The sequence below is a fragment of the Salvelinus fontinalis genome, chromosome 22 (assembly GCF_029448725.1).
Source record: "Salvelinus fontinalis isolate EN_2023a chromosome 22, ASM2944872v1, whole genome shotgun sequence".
NCBI lineage: Eukaryota > Metazoa > Chordata > Actinopteri > Salmoniformes > Salmonidae > Salvelinus > Salvelinus fontinalis.
The window spans coordinates 10,463,028-10,481,163 of NC_074686.1; the positions used below are offsets into that span (position 1 = coordinate 10,463,028).

General features: G+C 42.9%; 1 protein-coding gene across 4 annotated transcripts in view; it reads right to left on the reverse strand.

Annotated features, from left to right (window-relative positions):
• The window catches only part of LOC129819773 (collagen alpha-1(XIV) chain), an 84,851-nt gene that overhangs the window by 55,819 nt on the left and 10,896 nt on the right, over window positions 1-18,136 (reverse strand). For 3 of the 4 annotated variants that reach the window (XM_055876346.1, XM_055876345.1, XM_055876347.1), the window contains exons 4-11: window positions 16,705-16,845; window positions 16,441-16,545; window positions 4,455-4,607; window positions 4,029-4,148; window positions 3,572-3,736; window positions 3,099-3,260; window positions 1,921-2,208; window positions 329-474 (exon numbers count right to left, since the gene is read on the reverse strand). In XM_055876346.1, the coding sequence (XP_055732321.1) occupies window positions 329-474; window positions 1,921-2,208; window positions 3,099-3,260; window positions 3,572-3,736; window positions 4,029-4,148; window positions 4,455-4,607; window positions 16,441-16,545; window positions 16,705-16,845 (1,280 nt within the window). The remainder of the gene's footprint in view (window positions 1-328; window positions 475-1,920; window positions 2,209-3,098; window positions 3,261-3,571; window positions 3,737-4,028; window positions 4,149-4,454; window positions 4,608-16,440; window positions 16,546-16,704; window positions 16,846-18,136) is intronic. The other variant, XM_055876348.1, reaches the window with a different exon arrangement.

Sequence of the window (18,136 nt, forward strand, 5' to 3'; positions counted from 1 at the left end):
CTCTCTCTCCCTCTCCCCACACCCCCTTTCACTGTACTAGTTACAATGTATTCTAAATATTTCCTTGATTTGAGTCTAAACTCCCTCCCTTGCTACTTCTTTATTTTCCTCTGTATTTAAATTTAGCCACTCCATTTCTTAAATCCTCTTCTCTCTCTTTCCGTCTCCATCTGTGCTTTGGATTATATTTCTTCTTTCCTTTTCTTTCTGACAGTCTTTTCTCCTTCTCTCTGTCTTTATTTTACCATCTCATTCCTCATCTCGCTCATTCTCTCATCCTCCTTTCTCTATCCTCTCCGTCCTCCCTTCTCTCTCTTTTTTCTCTCACCTCCTTCTCGTCGGCGGCGTCTCCCTCGGTCAGTGGGGCATAGAGGATCATGTAGCCAGAAGCCCCCTCTGCGACCCTCCAGCGGGCTCTCATGCTATTGTGGGTGATGTCAAACAGCTCCAGGTTGTTCACCATGGGTAGGGCCACTGTAACACACAAGGGTTATACAGGGGTCACGCCATAGAACTACTACAACAGCCATCAACATTCAAGTCAACATTCAGGATTACAATTCTATATTAGTCATATTGAGGGTACCAATGAGGGTGCAGTCAAATTGGTCAGAGGGGCTTTGCCCGTTCTAGTAATTTTATTTCTACGAGTCACACACAGTTCACACAGGGTTCAGACTAGGTCCTGACTTAGACCAGTAGACCAGGTTTAGCAAAACCCTCCTTATGGAGCACTAACATCAAATCAAATCAAATTTTATTTGTCACATGCTTTGTAAACAACAGGTGCAGACTAAGAGTGAAATGATTACCTACTGCATTGTAGGTTTTTGCTCCAGCCCTGCTTCTACTCTAATTAAGGTCCTGACGTGCAGCTGATCAGGGGTTAGCGGTAGGAAGTGGGTTAGGACACAGTTACACTAGCAGTACATTTCACTAGCAGTCCATTATTCATATCCCAGCAGCAGCAGGGCCAGGTGCTCAGAGTACCAGTAGGGAGTGATTACTCACAGTTGAGAGGGATTACCTAGCTGAGAAGCTGATTGGAAGTAGCCTCCTGACCCGGCAGGGTTTTCCCATTTGTGTCTGAATCTGTTTCCTTAGGTTGGCATGCCTTTTTGTTTTTCCTTTTGTAAACTATTATCTTTGTCCCCATTTGAACCTAATAACTTGCTTGTGCTGGCCGACTAGGGATTCCCAACTGAGCTCTTCCTGAACCTTGGTGAGTAGGCTATACTGTCTATGGACAAAGACATACAACACCCTGATCGCACACCTCAAGGTTACAGACTCGTTAGAATGTCTTAGCTTCCCTTGATTGGCCAGAGTTTATATACACTCTTAGAAAAAAAGGTGCTATCTAGAACCTAAAATGGTTCATCAGCAGTCCCCATAGGAGAACCCTTTGAAAAATATTTTTGGGGTTCCAGTTATAACCCTTTTGGTTCTAGGTAGAACCCTTTTGGGTTCCATGAAGAACCCTTTCTAGTTTCGTAACATACTAAGAGGAAAAGCAAAGGTCAAATTGTAAACAATTTGGCATAATTCACAATTCACACAGCAAAGCAATCTCCATTCCTGTTAACCTGTTTGACCAAAAGTGGCCTTAGCCCCTCCCTTAACCTGTCTATAGAAATACATAAATGGTGAGCCTAAACGCAATACGGGCTACTTAAGCGTCAAAAAGTGAGAGCCTTTACAGCATTACTGGATGTCTGGATGTCATAAATTGTCTTACTTCCTCCTCCATCTGTATGTCAGTCTTGACAGCGGTAGGTTACTCACCATCCCCATTAACTTTGAGACAAGGTCAATTGTGTACTTAGTATTCACAGATTTCCATGGGGGGATTTCATTGCCATTCATCAACTTCTAGCCCCCACTAAATTAGATGAGATTCAGTTTTGTAACTAGACTTACATGTGGTAGTGCTGCCTCGGAGGGCCTCGCTAGCTGATCTGGCGTAGATGGCGAACACGGCCACCTGGTACTCAGTCAGGGAGAGGAGGTAGTTGAGCACCACTGTGTCCACTGTGCCCTGCACCACCTTCTCCTCGGGCTGGCCCCCGCTGGCAGGGTAGAACACCACCCGGTACTTCTCCACCGTGCCAGGGGAGTGGGTCCACGACACCCGGAAACTCCTGGCCGTCACTTCTGAGGTCACTAGGTCTCTGGGAGCAGCCATGGTGACTTCTGGGCCTGTGTCGCCTGAGAGATTGTAGAGTGGGAGAAGAATGAGAGAAAGGATGGGAGGATGTAGGATGGCAGAGGAAATAGAAAGAGTTAGAAGATGTAGGATGGCAGAGGAAATAGAAAGGGTTAGAAGATGTAGGATGGCAGAGGAAATAGAAAGGGTAGAAGATGTAGGGTGGCAGAGGAAATAGAAAGGGTTAGAAGATGTAGGATGGCAGAGGAAATAGAAAGGGTTAGAAAATGTAGGATGGCAGAGGAAATAGAAAGGGTTAGAAGATGTAGGATGGCAGAGGAAATAGAAAGGGTTTGAAAATGTAGGATGGCAGAGGAAATAGAAAGGGTTAGAAGATGTAGGATGGCAGAGGACATAGAAAGGGTTAGAAGATGTAGGATGGCAGAGGAAATAGAAAGGGTTAGAAGATGTAGGATGGCAGAGGACATAGAAAGGGTTAGAAGATGTAGGATGGCAGAGGAAATAGAAAGGGTTAGAGGATGTAGGATGGCAGAGGAAATAGAAAGGGTAGAAGATGTAGGATGGCAGAGGAAATAGAAAGGATGGGAGGATGGATTTGTTTGTGTTCCGGTGGATCTATCCAAAATCACTGAAGTGTCACTATTTAAACAATGTCTGCTTGTACAAAGGTATACTATATGACTAAATGTCTATACAATCCCATGCATTTGACCCAGGTATGGGAAACTATTTGTTTTTTTACAAATAACCATTCAAATACTCAAATAAAAGTACTGTACTTGTTTGGGCTGTGTATTTGAAAATACAAAAATACACAGAAAATAATTTTAAATACTAGATAGTCAAATACACATGTATTTGAACCTAGGTCTGGATGTAACATTCTCAATTCTCCTTTCTGAATCTACTACTCTACTTGAATCTGGCTCACCTTTGATGGCCTTGTCGAGCTGTTCGACCCGGTCACAGACGGTCCTGGTCAGACCCTCCACGATGGAGCTCATGGCGCTGAAGTCAGCCACGTTGTAGACGTGCGTCTCCTCTGGAGGCGAGCCAATGGCCTTCAGCTCTTTCTCATCGGCGTTCTTCACACCTTTATAGAGAGAGAGAGGGAGATAGAGAGAGAAAGAGATGTAAATATATGTTTCCCATGCCATTAAAGCCCTTTGAATTGAGAGAGAGAGATGAATAGATTTAGACATATCTAGAGGACATATCACTACACTGGGCAGGTGTCAGAACAGGTGGCTTCACATTCAAACCAGATTTCCCAAATACTGTATGAATGTAAAAGGTGAAAGAATGCCCTCCATCCGTCAAGAAAAGTGCATCTGCATTCAATCTGTTTAACTACAGTAGTATATGAGCATTTAGAGAAAACTAAGATGAGGCTTTGTCTCGTACCAATGGCAAACAGCTCTATTCCCGCCTCTCTCAGACTCCGCGCCGGGGGTTGGACATCGTCTTGAGACTTCCCATCTGTGATCAGGATTCCAATTTTGGGAACGCCGGCCCTGGATCCGGACTCGGGTTTGTAACTGTTCTCAAGGATGTATGTCAATGCAAGACCTACAGTAGAGAAGAGCAGTATACTGTCTAACTCTTGCATACACAGGGGTTCTTGAGGGCTGTCACATACAGTATTAGCGTCTTTGTTGGGTTATTGGGTTGCCTGGCTAAATCTCTAAGATATGGTCAAAATGTAATGGAAAACGGATTGTCAATCAGGTTATCTGGACATGTAATAAAATGTGGTAGAATGACATCATGAGCGTAATTTGTTGCAGAGTGGGTAATGTGTATTATGTGGAGTTCAGTGGTATTACAGAGTACAGAGGAAGAAAGGATTCCTTTCCAGTACCCGTCAGTGTGTTCCCTCCTTTGTAGGGAAGGTTCTTCACAGCGTCGATGACTGCTTCTTTGGTGGTGAAAGTGTTCAGGTGCCACTCAATCCTGGGGTCACCACTATACTGGGCCAGACCTGTGCAAAGGGAATCAACACTCAGGGTAGCTTCTCTCAACACACAAACACACGCTGTTATTGTACTGACGAGCAGCTAATCATTTATTACCCAGATGAAACACAGCAGCACAACAACACAGAAACTACAGTACCCGTGACTTGAGTGGGTGGGATAGAAAGGCTAATCATCTAATCATGAGCGCTTTAGCAACGCTGCTTTCTCATGCTTATAATTATAATGATGATGACAATGATAGGGAAACAACGTCACCAATGGCGATGAATAAAGACACCAGTAAAATGGCTGACAGATCGTTTCCTCACCTATCCGTGTCTTGTCAAACTCCACATGGAAGGCGCTAACCAGATTCTCCAGGAACATGCGGACCAGACGGAAGTTTATCCGTCCGATACTCCATGATCCGTCCACCAGGATCACAATATCCGCTATGGCCGGGGTCTTACACATGAACTGCTCTGTAAAGGAAAAACATACAGACCAGATTATGTTTAAACCAACATACTAATGACAAAGCATTTAAACAATAGCCTAGATAAAACACAAGAATATACAACATACCACTACTGAGCGTAAAGGGGAAAGTAAGGTCACTGAAGAGAGTAACTTATCAAATAATGGTAAACTGAATCAAACAATTACAATGTTATCATGATTTAAAAACAATTTAAAAAACATTTGTAATTCTTTGAAGTGCAGCTTAGGTCCAAAGCATTTGTTTATTCAGTTCAATACATCTTCCCATAAAATTCCCTGAGGGGTAATTTAGTGCATAATTCATGCAAAATAATGCTAGTGCTCATGAATACACCCAGTCAATGAAGAGAAAATAGGCCTTGATTAGGTGACATTTTATTTAGACACTCTATGCTACATAGCTTTTCACATAATAACATATCTCATTATGCCTCCTCTCACAATCTGTGCCGATCTATTAAAGTAGAGAGGCCTGTCATTAGACCATAAACAGACATGATGACAGCAATGTGCTGGATATTATCCTGATCCGACATACTCAGAGAGCGTGAGTGAAAGCCATTGAGCCAGAACTCTCTCTCTGTGTGGATTCAGAAGGTTTCTGCAGGGTATGCACAAATCTGCATTGAATACTGTATGTATCTTAAGTTCAGGAAATAATTCATGAAAGAAACTCTGACTTTCACAGTTCAGAAAACTTTCAGAGTCTTATAGGAAATAATATACCCAGAATCAAGATTTTTTTGTTGACAGTATATTTCTCCTATGCCAATTATTGTGTGTGAGAATTGTGAAATTGGGTGACCAGGAAAGACACAGATAACTAGAATAGGGCAGCAGTTTATTGTTTAAAAGCAAAATACTGTAAAAGTAATCCAGCATTCCATCAGCCTTTATGGTGGATTACAATGATTGATTTCAGATTGTAAATTAGCTGTAGGTGGTATGTGCCACTTTTCCCCATCGAGCATTCCATGCACACAGCTGCAGTGGCACACAAATTCCGTCTGAGCTGAGAGGACCGATATCTTCTGGATGTTTAGCTCTACCTCTGGGGAGAGAGGAAATACAGTACATAACATCAATGTCGAGATCATCACTTAAACAATATTTCAATCAAAAAGGTGTGGTTGGGTTCAAATCCATGCAAAAGACATACTGAACAATACGATGTTGGTTGGAAAATATATAATATATAATTCAATAACCATCTTATCCCCCAGATGTAGAACAAATACTTATCAGGCTGGAACATTTTACCCAATCTAGGGTAGAACTGCATTTTTTAAGAGTCATTTAATTTGTCACTGACAGAAACAGAGTGGTCTATCACTTCCTACAAGTCTGTACAGTCCTGGAATCTCTGTTTCCAAACCAATCAATATCTCAGCATAATAGACCTTAGTAAAGGAAGTAAAACAAAAAAGTGTTTTGTGTGTGTCAACCTCATAAAATAACCTCCTGTTTCCTGAACATTTAATTGAAGGGCAGGGCACCATTTTGGAGTGAATGAAAGAGCATTGTCTGAGTGCCTTAATAGCAGGGCAGCAAACATAGCCAGGTGGATAGACGGTGGGAGATGGGGAGTGAGAAGTGTGAAGAGAGAGGGCGAAGGAAAGAGAGAGAGATGAGTAGAACAAGACATCTCTAGATGACATATCACTACACTGAGTAGTTGTCACAACAGGTGGCTTCACATTCAAACCAGTTTTCCTGAATACACTATATATAAGAAAGTATTTGGACACCCTTTCAAATTAGCGGATTCGGCTATTTCAGCCACACCCGTTCCTGACGTGTATAACATCGAGCACACAGCCATGCGATCTCCATAGACAGACAGTAGAATGGCCTTACTGAAGAGCTCAGTGACTTTCAACGTGGCACCGTCATAGGATGCCACCTTTCCAAGGTATAGGAGGACAGAGGGTGGAGAGAGTGGTAGACACTATACAGACAGACGGATAGGAGAAGGACACTGAAAAGTAGAGGGGATAGTAAGAATAGAGAAAGGGAGAGGGTTGAAAGAGGGAGGGAGAGATTCTTTTAGAACATAGCTATTAGTGGAGGACCTCAGGCGCTTGTGGCTCTGATGGGTCACAGGGTCAACAGTCAAGGCCAAGCCGGGGTCAGGGTTAAGGTGACTGCGGTAACGCCTAGAGGGAGAGGGAACCAAGAGTTCCCATTCCTCCATGTCAAAGCTGGTCCATGCACCGCTCCCTCATCCGCATCCAGATTTATAATGTGTGTAATTTACAAACACAGAGGAGAGAAGTCACCATCGCCTCAAGATAAGGGCCTAACATTCCTCTCCAAAAACATGAAAGGGCAAAGTAGTTGTGTGCAGCGGCTAGTAGCAGATTCCAAAGATGTATGTCCACTAGGCAGATAACCTCAAAGGTCAGCTCATTAATCTACAGTATGAACATGGCAGGGTTAAAGTGATCGATTAGTGAAAGCTACACGTGACAAAAGTGACACGTATGCACAGTACCAGTCAAAAGTTTGGACACACCTACTCATTCCAGGATTTTTCTTTATTTTTACTATTTTCTACATTGTAGAATAATAGTGAAGACATCAAAACTATGAAATAACACATATGGAAACATGTAGTTACCAAAAACGTAGCCACCCTTTACCTTGATGACAGCTTTGCACACTTTTGGCATTCTCTCAACCAGCTTCATGAGGTAGTCAGCTGGAATCCATTTCAATTAACAGGTGTGACTTGTTAAAAGTTAATTTGTGAAATTTCTTTCCTTCTTAATGCGTTTGAGCCAATCAGTTGTGTTGTGACAAGGTAGGGGTGGTATACAGAAGATAGCCCTATTTGGTAAAAGACCAAGTCCATATTATGACTAGAACAGCTCAAATAAGCAAAGAGAAACGACAGTTCATCATTACTTTAAAACATGAAGGTCAGTTAATCTGGAAAATTTCAAGAACTTTTAAAGTTTCTTCTTCAAGTGCAGTCACAAAAACCATCAAGCGCTATGATGAAACTGGCTCTCATCTAGCCCAAATAAATGCTTCACAGATGCTTCACAAATAAATGCTTCACAAGTAACAGACACATCTCAACATCAACTGTTCAGAAGAGACTGCATGAATCAGGCCTTCATGGTCGAATTGCTGCAAAGAAACCACTACTAAATGACACCAATAAGAAGAAGAGACTTGCTTGGGCCATGAAACACAAGCAATGGACATTAGACTGGTAGAAATATGTCCTTTTGTCTGATGAGTCCAAATTAGCGATTTTTGGTTCCAACCTCTGTGTCTGTGTGAGACGCAGAATAGGTGAACGGATGATCTCCGCATGTGTGGTTCCCACCGTGAACCATGGAGGAGGAGATGTGATGGTGTAGGGGTGCTTTGCTGGTGACACTGTCAGTGATTTATTTAGAATTCAAGGCACACTTAACCAATATGGCTACCACAGCTTTCTGCAGCGATACGCCATCCCATCTGGTTTGCGCTTAGTGGGACTATCATTTGTTTTTCAACAGGACAATGACCCAACACACCTCCAGGCTGTGTAAGGGCTATTTGACCAAGAAAAAGAGTGATGGAGTGCTGGATCAGATGACCTGGCCTCCACAATCACACCACCTCAACCCAATTGAGATGGTTTGGGATGAGTTGTACCGCAGAGTGAAAAAAAAAGAAAAAGAAAAAGCAGCCAACAAGTGCTCAGCATACGTGGGAACTCCTTCAAGACTGTTTAAAAAGCATCCCTCGTGAAGCTGGTTGAGGGAATGCCAAGAGTGTGCAAAGCTGTCATCAAGACAAAGGGTGGCAACTTTGAAGAATCTCAAATATAAAATATATTTGGAATTGTTTTACACTTTTTTGGTTACTACACGATTCCATATGTGCTATTTAATAGTTTTGATGTCTTCACTATTATTCTACAATGTAGAAAATAGGGAGTCCCATAGGGCGGTGCACAATTGGCCCAGCTTCGTCCGGGTTTGGCCGGGGTAGGCCATCACTGTAAATAAGAATTTGTTCTTAACTGACTTGCCTAGTTAAATAAAGGTTCAATAAAAAATGAGTAGGTGTGTCCAAACTTTTGACTGGTACTGTATATACACACACATACTTGCTTATTCCTATACACTGAGTGTACAAAACATTAGGAACACTTGCTCTTTCCATGACAGAGATTGACCATTTGAATCCAGGTGAAAGCTATGATGCCTTGTTAATTCCACTTAAATCAGAGTAGATGATGGGGAGGAGACAGGTTAAAGAATGACTTTTAAGCCTTAAGACAATTGAATGGGTGAATGGGCAAGACAAAAGATTGAAGTGCCTTTGAACGGGGTATGGTAGTAGGTGCCAGGCGCACCGGTTTGATTGTCCCAAGAACTGCAACGCTGCTGTCAACAGTTTCCCGTGTGTATTAAGGATGGTCCACCAATCCAGCCAATCCAGCCAACTTGACACAACTGTGGGAAGCATTGAAGTCAACATGGGCCAGCATCCCTGTGGAACGCTTTCGATATCTTGCAGAGTCCATGCCCCAACGTATTGAGGCTGTTCTAAGGGCAAAATGGGGTGCAACTAAATATTAGGAAGGTGTTCCTAATGTTCTGTACACTCAGTGTAAATAAGCAGGTAAGAAAAATATACAATCTGGTCACATATACCATGAATTTATGCAACTACTCGAAACAAACTAGCTCCCTCTGACAATAATACATGTGATCAGCCAGTGATCCCTCTGACAAAAATACATGTGATCAGCCAGTGATCCCTCTGACAATAATACATGTGATCAGCCAGTGATCCCTCTGACAATAATACATGTGATCAGCCAGTGATCCCTCTGACAAAAATACATGTGATCAGCCAGTGATCCCTCTGACAAAAATACATGTGATCAGCCAGTGATCCCTCCAACAATAATTGATGTGATCAGCCAGTGGTCCCTCTGACAATAATATATATGATCAGCCAGTGGTCCCTCTGACAATAATAGATGTGATCAGCCAGTGGTCCCTCTGACAATAACAGATGTGATCAGCCAGTGGTCCCTCTGACAATAACAGATGTGATTAGCCAGTGGTCCGTCTGACAATAATAGATGTGATTAGCCAGTGGAGCTCCACACCAGCCCTCCTACCCCAGTGGCAAATCTAAGCCTAATAATCTCATAGGGTTGACATTATTCACAGGAGCTGTCTCCGAGGAGCTCTACCATACAGGAGAATAATGAAATCATGCAGAATAAACTACACTAAACAAACAAATATAAACGCAACATTTAAAATGTAGGTCCCATGTTTCATGAGCTGAAGTAAAAGATCCCAGACATTTTCCAAACGCACAAATTTGTTTACATCCCTGTTAGTGAGCATTTCTCCATTGCCAAGATAATCCATCAACCTGACAGGTGTGGAATATCAAGAAGCTGATTAAACAGCATGATCATTACACATGTGCACCTTGTGCTCGGGACAATAAAAGGCCACTCTAAAACGTGCAGTTTTACGTCTCAAATTTTGAGGGAGCGTGCAATTGGCATGCTGACTGCAGGAGTGTCCACCAAAGCTGTTGCCAGAGAATCAAATGTTTATTTCTCTACCATAAGTCTTTTAGAAAATTTGAAAAACGTCTTTTAGAAAATTTGGCAGTACGTCCAACTGGCCTGACAATCGCAGAGTACGTGTATGGCATTGTGTAGGTGAGCGGTTTGCTGACGTCAACATTGTGAACAGAGTACCTCATGGTGGCAGTAGGGTTATGGTATGGGCAGGCATAAGCTATGGACAACGACCACAATTGCATTTTATTGATGGCAATTTCAATGTACAGAGATACCATGACAAGATCCTGAGTCCCATTGTCGTGCCATTCATCCGCCGCCATCACCTCATGTTTCAGCATGATAATGCACGGCCCCATGTAGCAAGGATTTGTACACAATTCCTGGAATCTGAAAATGTCCCAGTTCTTTCAGTTCTTGGCCTGCATACTCACCAGACACGTCACCCATTGAGCATGTTTGGGATGCTCTGGAGCGACGTGTACAACAGCGCGTTCCAGTTCCCGCCAATATCCACCAACTTCGCACAGTCATTGAAGAGGAGGGACAACATTCTACAGGCCACAATCAACAGCCTGATCAACTCTATGTGAAGGAGATGTGTTGCGCTGCATGAGGCAAATGGTGGTCACACCAGATACCGACTGGTTTTCTGATCCACGTCCCTACCTTTATACCTTTATATTTTTGTTCCAGTATATAAGGAGGACTCTCCATGCTTCCCTCCCACAGGCATCCCGCAGACGACAGTAAAACCAATAATACAAGCCTCAATATAGCAATGCTAGTTTTCTCTTAATGTTATTCTAGTATATGGAATATGTGGCTGAAATATGTAAGGCATTAGATATGAGCAGTGTCTTATTAATAGTGATCGAATGGTGTATGGTTCATCTGTACGGTTCTTACTGGTCCATTGATATCAGATTATGATAGGTCTCTATGGCATTCATAATTCTCTAGGGGATCCAGGTGGATTTTTCCTCATGCATTTCTCTGAAAACAATGCAGGTATAGGCTAATGTTTTTCAATGGGTAATTTGAAAAGAATCGACTTAAAATTGACTTCATCATCGGGCCTGATGAAGGATGTTGTGACAGAAGAATCTCCTATTGTCCAATAAAATCCAAAATGTGTCTACAAAATGTATGGCCTTCTGTCTGCATATTTTCCACCATACTTTCTCATACCATAAGCTTATTTGTGAAGATGTTTAAGCTAAGAGGCCACACGGCCCCACTCCCAGTGAGTGATGGGACTACAGCGACTGGGGCAGAGTGGAACAGGTAAAGCCTCACCTCTGGGTATTGGCTTTGTGACTGTGAGGCGATGCAGCATATGAAGAAAGGGCCGCGCTGTCAACCAAGCGAGGATGTTACTCGTTTATCTGTCAGCCCCATACGGTAGAGAACCGAACAATGAGCAGACAATGTGACAACGTTCAGACGTTGTCGTGGGAACCCGGGGGAAATTACTGTAAGTCAGACTTGTCCTGCGAATATTCAAATGCACTTCTGTCGCTAGAAACAATTAACAACAGACTGGAGGAGTTGGGTGATGTGACAGCCACACTGACTCACACAACATCCTGGCAGGTGTGTGTGTGTGTGACATCTCAGAAAGTGTACACTCACTCACTCACTCACTCACCCAAAACCAACACCAATAACAACAAAGGAAACATCACATTTTTTTCATAAGAAAACTGTCATCAAAAGTTCAAGCCTCCGAGGCTAAACACGTCCACCTAATGAATGATGCTGGTCAACAGAGGCCCATTCCCTCGGGCAAGATGGACATGATCACGTGGCATCTTTTCTCTGGATGGGGTTGACTAGGTGACTTTAAACGTGTGCCCGTCTAACTGCCTGAGAGCATCCGTCACCTGTCACATTCCTAACCCTTCTATTTCTACTTGGGACTCCAAATGACTCTGTCTGAATGTCAAGTTCCATTGATGGAGATTTTTCTCCACGCTTCATAACTCAGTAAAGCCCGCACTTGCATTCATGGAATGCCAGACTCTCTCAGTCTAGGCCACAGCACTATTTTGCTCACTTTCAATTTGGCTTTATCAACAGTGGATCCATCTGCGATGAGGCATGCTCTGTTGATTCATCGTTCATCGTGATTTGTAGCAGGGGGAAATGACATTGCGTTGAGTTGTTTGTTGATTGCTGTTGATTTTGTACATAATGTATCCGGTAAGTTCGCTGTGGTCTGTATATGCATCAGCTAAAGCAGGGATGGGCAACTGATGGACCGTGTACCACTTTTTGTAGGCCTGCAGATCAATAGTAGAATACACAAAGTGTAATTTCGAAATTTGGTTGTGCATCAGCAGTTTTTCTCTTGTTATTTCAGTCAATGACAGTCACTCAATTAGCCCATGTCAGCTAACATTATTTTTATTGAAATGTTAGTCTAGCGACCAGCTATCTAAATCATGGTCGAATTATCGACCTGGGGGCCACCATTGATCATCAGATATCATATTAAAAACGGCAAACATTTGTCTCTACCCTTTGGCAAAAAGTGAAGAATTGCAGGAAATTAGCTGTAAAATTGCGAATTTCTCTCTCCACCTCATGGCAAAATGAGTAGAATTGCATGAAATTAGTTAACAAGAGCCCCCAAAAGGCTAGGGCCGACTCTGACTGCATGTGTGGGTATGGATGTGGGTACGCAGCCCCTCATGATGAGTCCGATTTGTTGTGGCCTCCACCCCCATCAAAGTTGTCCATCCCTGAGCTAGAGCCATGTACAGTAAACGGGTTCCTTTCACGACAAGCTGACAGACCGAGCCAGCCAGGTGAATTTCTTTTGCAATGAAACTGTTATAAAACCTGTTATAACACCATCAAATGAATGACATAATACCTGTCACTCAATAGGAAGCAGTATCCCAAGAGTCCAGCATAAAAGTTGCAATGCTCCATTTGTCCATCAAATTATTTCCATTTCATAACAGTGTTTCCTGCGTGTCTTACATGAACAGCATTACGGCTGAAGATCAAAAGTACTATACAGTCTGTTACCAAACTAATTAATTACAGGGAATTGTGTGCCTTTGACACTGAACAGAGAATTCCAACAGTTACATGAGTTCAGCCTTAAAAAAAACATGCCTGTGACTGTGTCCATGGTTACAAAAATACCTCAGGTTGCTCTTATGTCTTGTGAAAATACTGTGTTTTCCAGACATCCAAGAGAATTAGGAAAGTAAGCCATGCTTCAAAACACTAGTTTGCACCTGTTATTGCTGAATTTGTGCTGTTTTACAAGGCAAATTGTCACATTTTCATTCACTACTGCACAGATATTTAATCGCATCTTAATCAACAAAAAAGCGAAATAACGACCTCCTCCTTCGCTAAACATTGCCACAAAAGACACCACTACCATAACATATTCTGTACCCATCTCTTAGCTGTTGTTCATGAGCCTAGAGAGAACCTCTCTGTCCTCTAAGCAGCCCTGCCTGTAGGCTACTACAGACCACTAAATGTCTTCTATGCTTAAAATATGACCTGTGGTTCCTGGGGGGCGACACTACAGCACGTTAGGGTCCCCTGAAGAGTGGGGGAAATCAGGAGCAAGCTGTGATTTCATTATCTCGCCGGCCTCTCCGGATACAGCCCAATTACCTCCGTGTGAACAAATGACCGTGTAATTAAAGTTAAACAAATGGGCCATGTCATCGCAGCGTAATACTGTCTGGCAGCACCACCTCCCCAACCACCTGCTAGTTAAGGGACATTGAGGAAGCGTAATATCCTCCTTGACCCCCAAGCGACAGGGCGGATGATAAGCTAATGCTATCTGCGCTAACTTGAGCAAGTAGCAGTGTAGCCAGCGGGAACTGAAAGCCGTCTAGCTGAAAGGTAAAGGATATGGTCTGGTACTGGTTGTGGTTATTGGTTCAGATGTACTGGTAACTGCTTATGCCGCTGCATATAGAATATACCTCAAAGCTGGAAGGGCAAACATAAACTGGAAAGAAATGAAAAGAGGTTAAGTAATGCCTATGATAATGTTATGGCAGTGTAATATACCACATGGCACACGCCCATACCCATATACTCATCTAGAGCCAAAAGGGGCTAAAAATCAATGTGTCATACATAAACTACGCCATTTTATCCCTTCACTGACTGACACCAATTACTTTTCGCTCAAAAATGTGTCAATCAACCCTGAGCCTCGGATCCCAAACCCCGGCCACTGCACAACATAAGCGCTGCCATGGCGATGCATGAGTCATCCGGCCTTAATTACCTATTTGTGTCCCTTATGACACCATCGCCACCTCTGGATGCGCCGACTCTGCCGAGCACGGCCCCAGCAGCTTCAATTAGGGCATAAATATAGGGGCCTAATATCCTTCCTGGGCCCAGTTCAGAGAGGGTAGGCGTGGAGGTAAGTGCTAGGTTGTGTGGGACTGAGGCGTCTGCCAGGCCTTGGGCACACCTTTATGCCCTCTGGTATATCTGCACACCCAGGCAGGCAGGGAGCTACAGGGGGTTTACTTAGCAAGCCTGGAGCTGTCCAAGAATGGGCCCCTGTGATAACATAGCAAAGGTATTCTGCAAGTGTGGGCAAGGAGATAGCTGCCTGTGTCAACTGTCTACATGCAATGGAGAGAGAGAGGGAGAGTCGAGAGAGAGAGGGAGAGAGGGAGGGAGGGAGGGAGGGAGGGAGGGAGGGAGGGAGGGAAACAGTGAGGAGGAAGAAATGAGAGCTTGACAGGGAAAGAAAGAGTTGGAGAAAGAGAGAAGATAGAGAGTGAAGGAGAAAGCAAAGCAGCATCATTATATCCGAGTTATTTTCCCCTTCTGTCTTTTACTCATAGGCAATTCCAGCATTTTAAGAGACGGCAGGTGATCCATCGCAGACCTCAAAGCACCACAGGGATCCTTACACCACACTCCATAACTGCAAAACACTTTTTGACACCTCGGCCAAATCATAGCTCTTTAAGCCAGAAGCACAGACGATCCAAGTCACCATGAAACACACACTCCACAGGCGTTTCATAAACACTGTTACTATCTTTGTCTGAAAACAAAATCCTAAATCTACCACTAATAGCCTGTTTCAGCCCACCAACAGCTTTTACAATATCCCTGTTTTTTTTAAATATATTGACACTGGTTACAGACAAGGGGCAATACTGTGGCAGACACTTTGAGATCAATCCTTTGCAAATAATCAATATTTAGTCTCCAGGTCTCTTTTATCTGTTTGAACTAAATTCCCAATCTGGCCCTCAAACCATCATGGTCACCTAATAATCCCCAGTTTATAATTGGCTCATTCATCCCCCTCCTCTCCCCTGTAACTATTCCCCAGGTCGTTGCTGCAAATGAGAACATGTTCTCAGTCAACTTACCTGGTAAAATAACGGTAAAATAAAAAATAAAAATAAAAACTCAGCTGGAAGGGTGTGTTAAAATACCTCTGCAACTATTGCATACACAGCCTTTACCCTGACAGATGTTATTTCAGTTGGGGCTGAATCCTCCTATACAGTATTAGCCCTGAGACATAACTGTAGACTCCTATAACATTACAGCTTTGTATCAGTGTCATGATGACTGGTTTTAAACTTTGTCATTCCAGTCTTTACATCCTGGCCGATCGTTTACCATAACAGATTTATAACAACTTCATGCTCATTTTAAAAGGAAAACAGTTTTATGCTTACCTTGGTTTTACGGAACATGGCAATCACAAGTAGATCATTGCTCCAAAATGCTTCAATATCCAGTGCTTTTGTTTTAATCAGATCCTCTCAGGCTCTGTCTGTTTCAGGACCACAAGACAGTGTCTGTGGTACCTCTGGTGTCCAGTTAGAAGTTTTGTATACTGGGATCCAATGTAGACTTACTTTAATTGACAATTTTTCAGCCCTGGAATTTCCTTCAAAGTCCACTTGAAATGAAGCACATTGCAGTTGTTGCTCCAAGGAGTGAGTGGGATCACATTCAAGGCCTTTCTTCTTCAGAAAAGTTCGAACGAATACATCACAAGGGCAATGTTTTCTAATTGTCGCATCCACTCCCAATGAAAAATGTACAGCTGTCCACTCCACCACCAGGTATAGCCTCAGCACAAACCAAGAGCCCTTTGGAGCTTCAACTTACCTGTGTGCCTTCAAGCTAATCTTCTCCATGTTGATTTCTTGGTTGATTTGAAGACTGAGCCATGGCAATTTCCAGATTTCAGGTTGGTCACTCATACATCCCATACTTACCTTCAGATATCTCATTGTTCTCCTCTGTGACACTGGTGTCTTTCTGGTTCTTGGGTTGTACATTCTGGGGCTGTACGTTCTTAACGTCAGGCTCTGAAAGTTGGGCTGAAACAAAGCAAACACATTTCCATTGACACATACCGTAGAATACATTTTGTCAAATGTGTTGGAACAATGGCAATCACACAGACCAGCTATTACCTTTGATTGAACAAGTTCATGAAATCATGGAATAGGTTGTAAAAGGTAAAAGGCTCTTCTCACCCTCAAATGTTCCTAGAAGTGGCTTGCTCTCCCGAGCACCTTTCAGAGCAGTGACCTTGACTGTGTACAACTTTCTGGGGTCAAAGTCTATGATCACTTTGGCTTCCTTCTTTGTCACCTCTAGTTCAGTCTCCTCTGCATCTGTAATCGGGAGAAAGTAACAAACAAGACCAATCTTTGTAAATATCCAAGAAATTGTTTTCACCTGATTGTTTATTAAGTACATTCGATTGAAAATGAGTTTACCATAATAAAAATATACTTTTTGGGATATTTTGACTATTTTGAAATCTCCTTTTCAGGTGGAATGTCAGGAATGACATTTGATGTTGCAATGAAGGATACCACTGGATACGGCAGTAAATGAACTGGGCAGCGGCTCAGCAGGCTGCTGCAGGACAAGTAAAGTGAGGCCTCAGTGTTCCAACACACCTGAATTACTTTAAGAAGCAGTATGCACAGTACATGGAGACACTCAGTTGGACTCACTCAACTGTCTCTCTCTTCGAAAACAACTTAACAGGGCTGTGTGAAAACAGGAGAGAACGCACTCCCCGTGTAGCCTACTGATTCTAAATCAATTTATATAAATCGAGCCTGGCAGACCATTAAAGCACTTAAGGGAATGTAGCTAAAATGTACTATTTATGCATTGACCCTAGGTTTCATCATTCTTGTTTTGCATATCAGAACAGAACTACGGAATTACAATTATCCTGACATTTAACACTCGTCTTTAACGGTGTTCACTGACACGTACAGTTCCTTCTTTATTACTATTTTGATATAGCTGCTAAGCACGGCCTGAAGCCAACGTGTTGCAAATGGAAGTGTGTAGGCATGTTGTAGAAATGGGGGTGTCAAGTCTTGTCAGGTCTTGCTTAAAGATGATGCGCCCATCATAGGTCATTCATAGGTATTATGGAGGCCTTATCTGACACAACTGGACCTTAGACGCACCCGTATGAATGATTCAAACAATCTTGACCAATACTTCCGAATGTACCGCAGAATACTTGAAAAGCAAGCACTGATATTTTTCTGTCTTTTTCAGCAAAATGTCTGTGTTGCAGCACACTCCGTATATATTTATATTTGAGTCATTTAGCAGATGCTCTTATCCAGAGCAACTTACAGTTAGTGCATTTATCTTAAGATTGCTAGGTGGGACAACCACATATCACAGGCATTATAATGTAAATTTTTCCCAATAAAGTAGTTATCGGTAGAGTCAGAGCTAGTGGGGGGGGGGGGGGGGGGGGGTGAAGGCTGTTTTTATGTCCTGCCCAATGCATTCTCCAAATAGTCAAATAGAAGGTGAGGAGGATTATTTAAGATACTGTTTGAAGAGGTAGGGTTTCAGATGTTTTCGGAAGATCGGAAGGGACTCTGCTGTCCTAGCTTCAGGGGGAAACTTGTTCTACCATTGGGG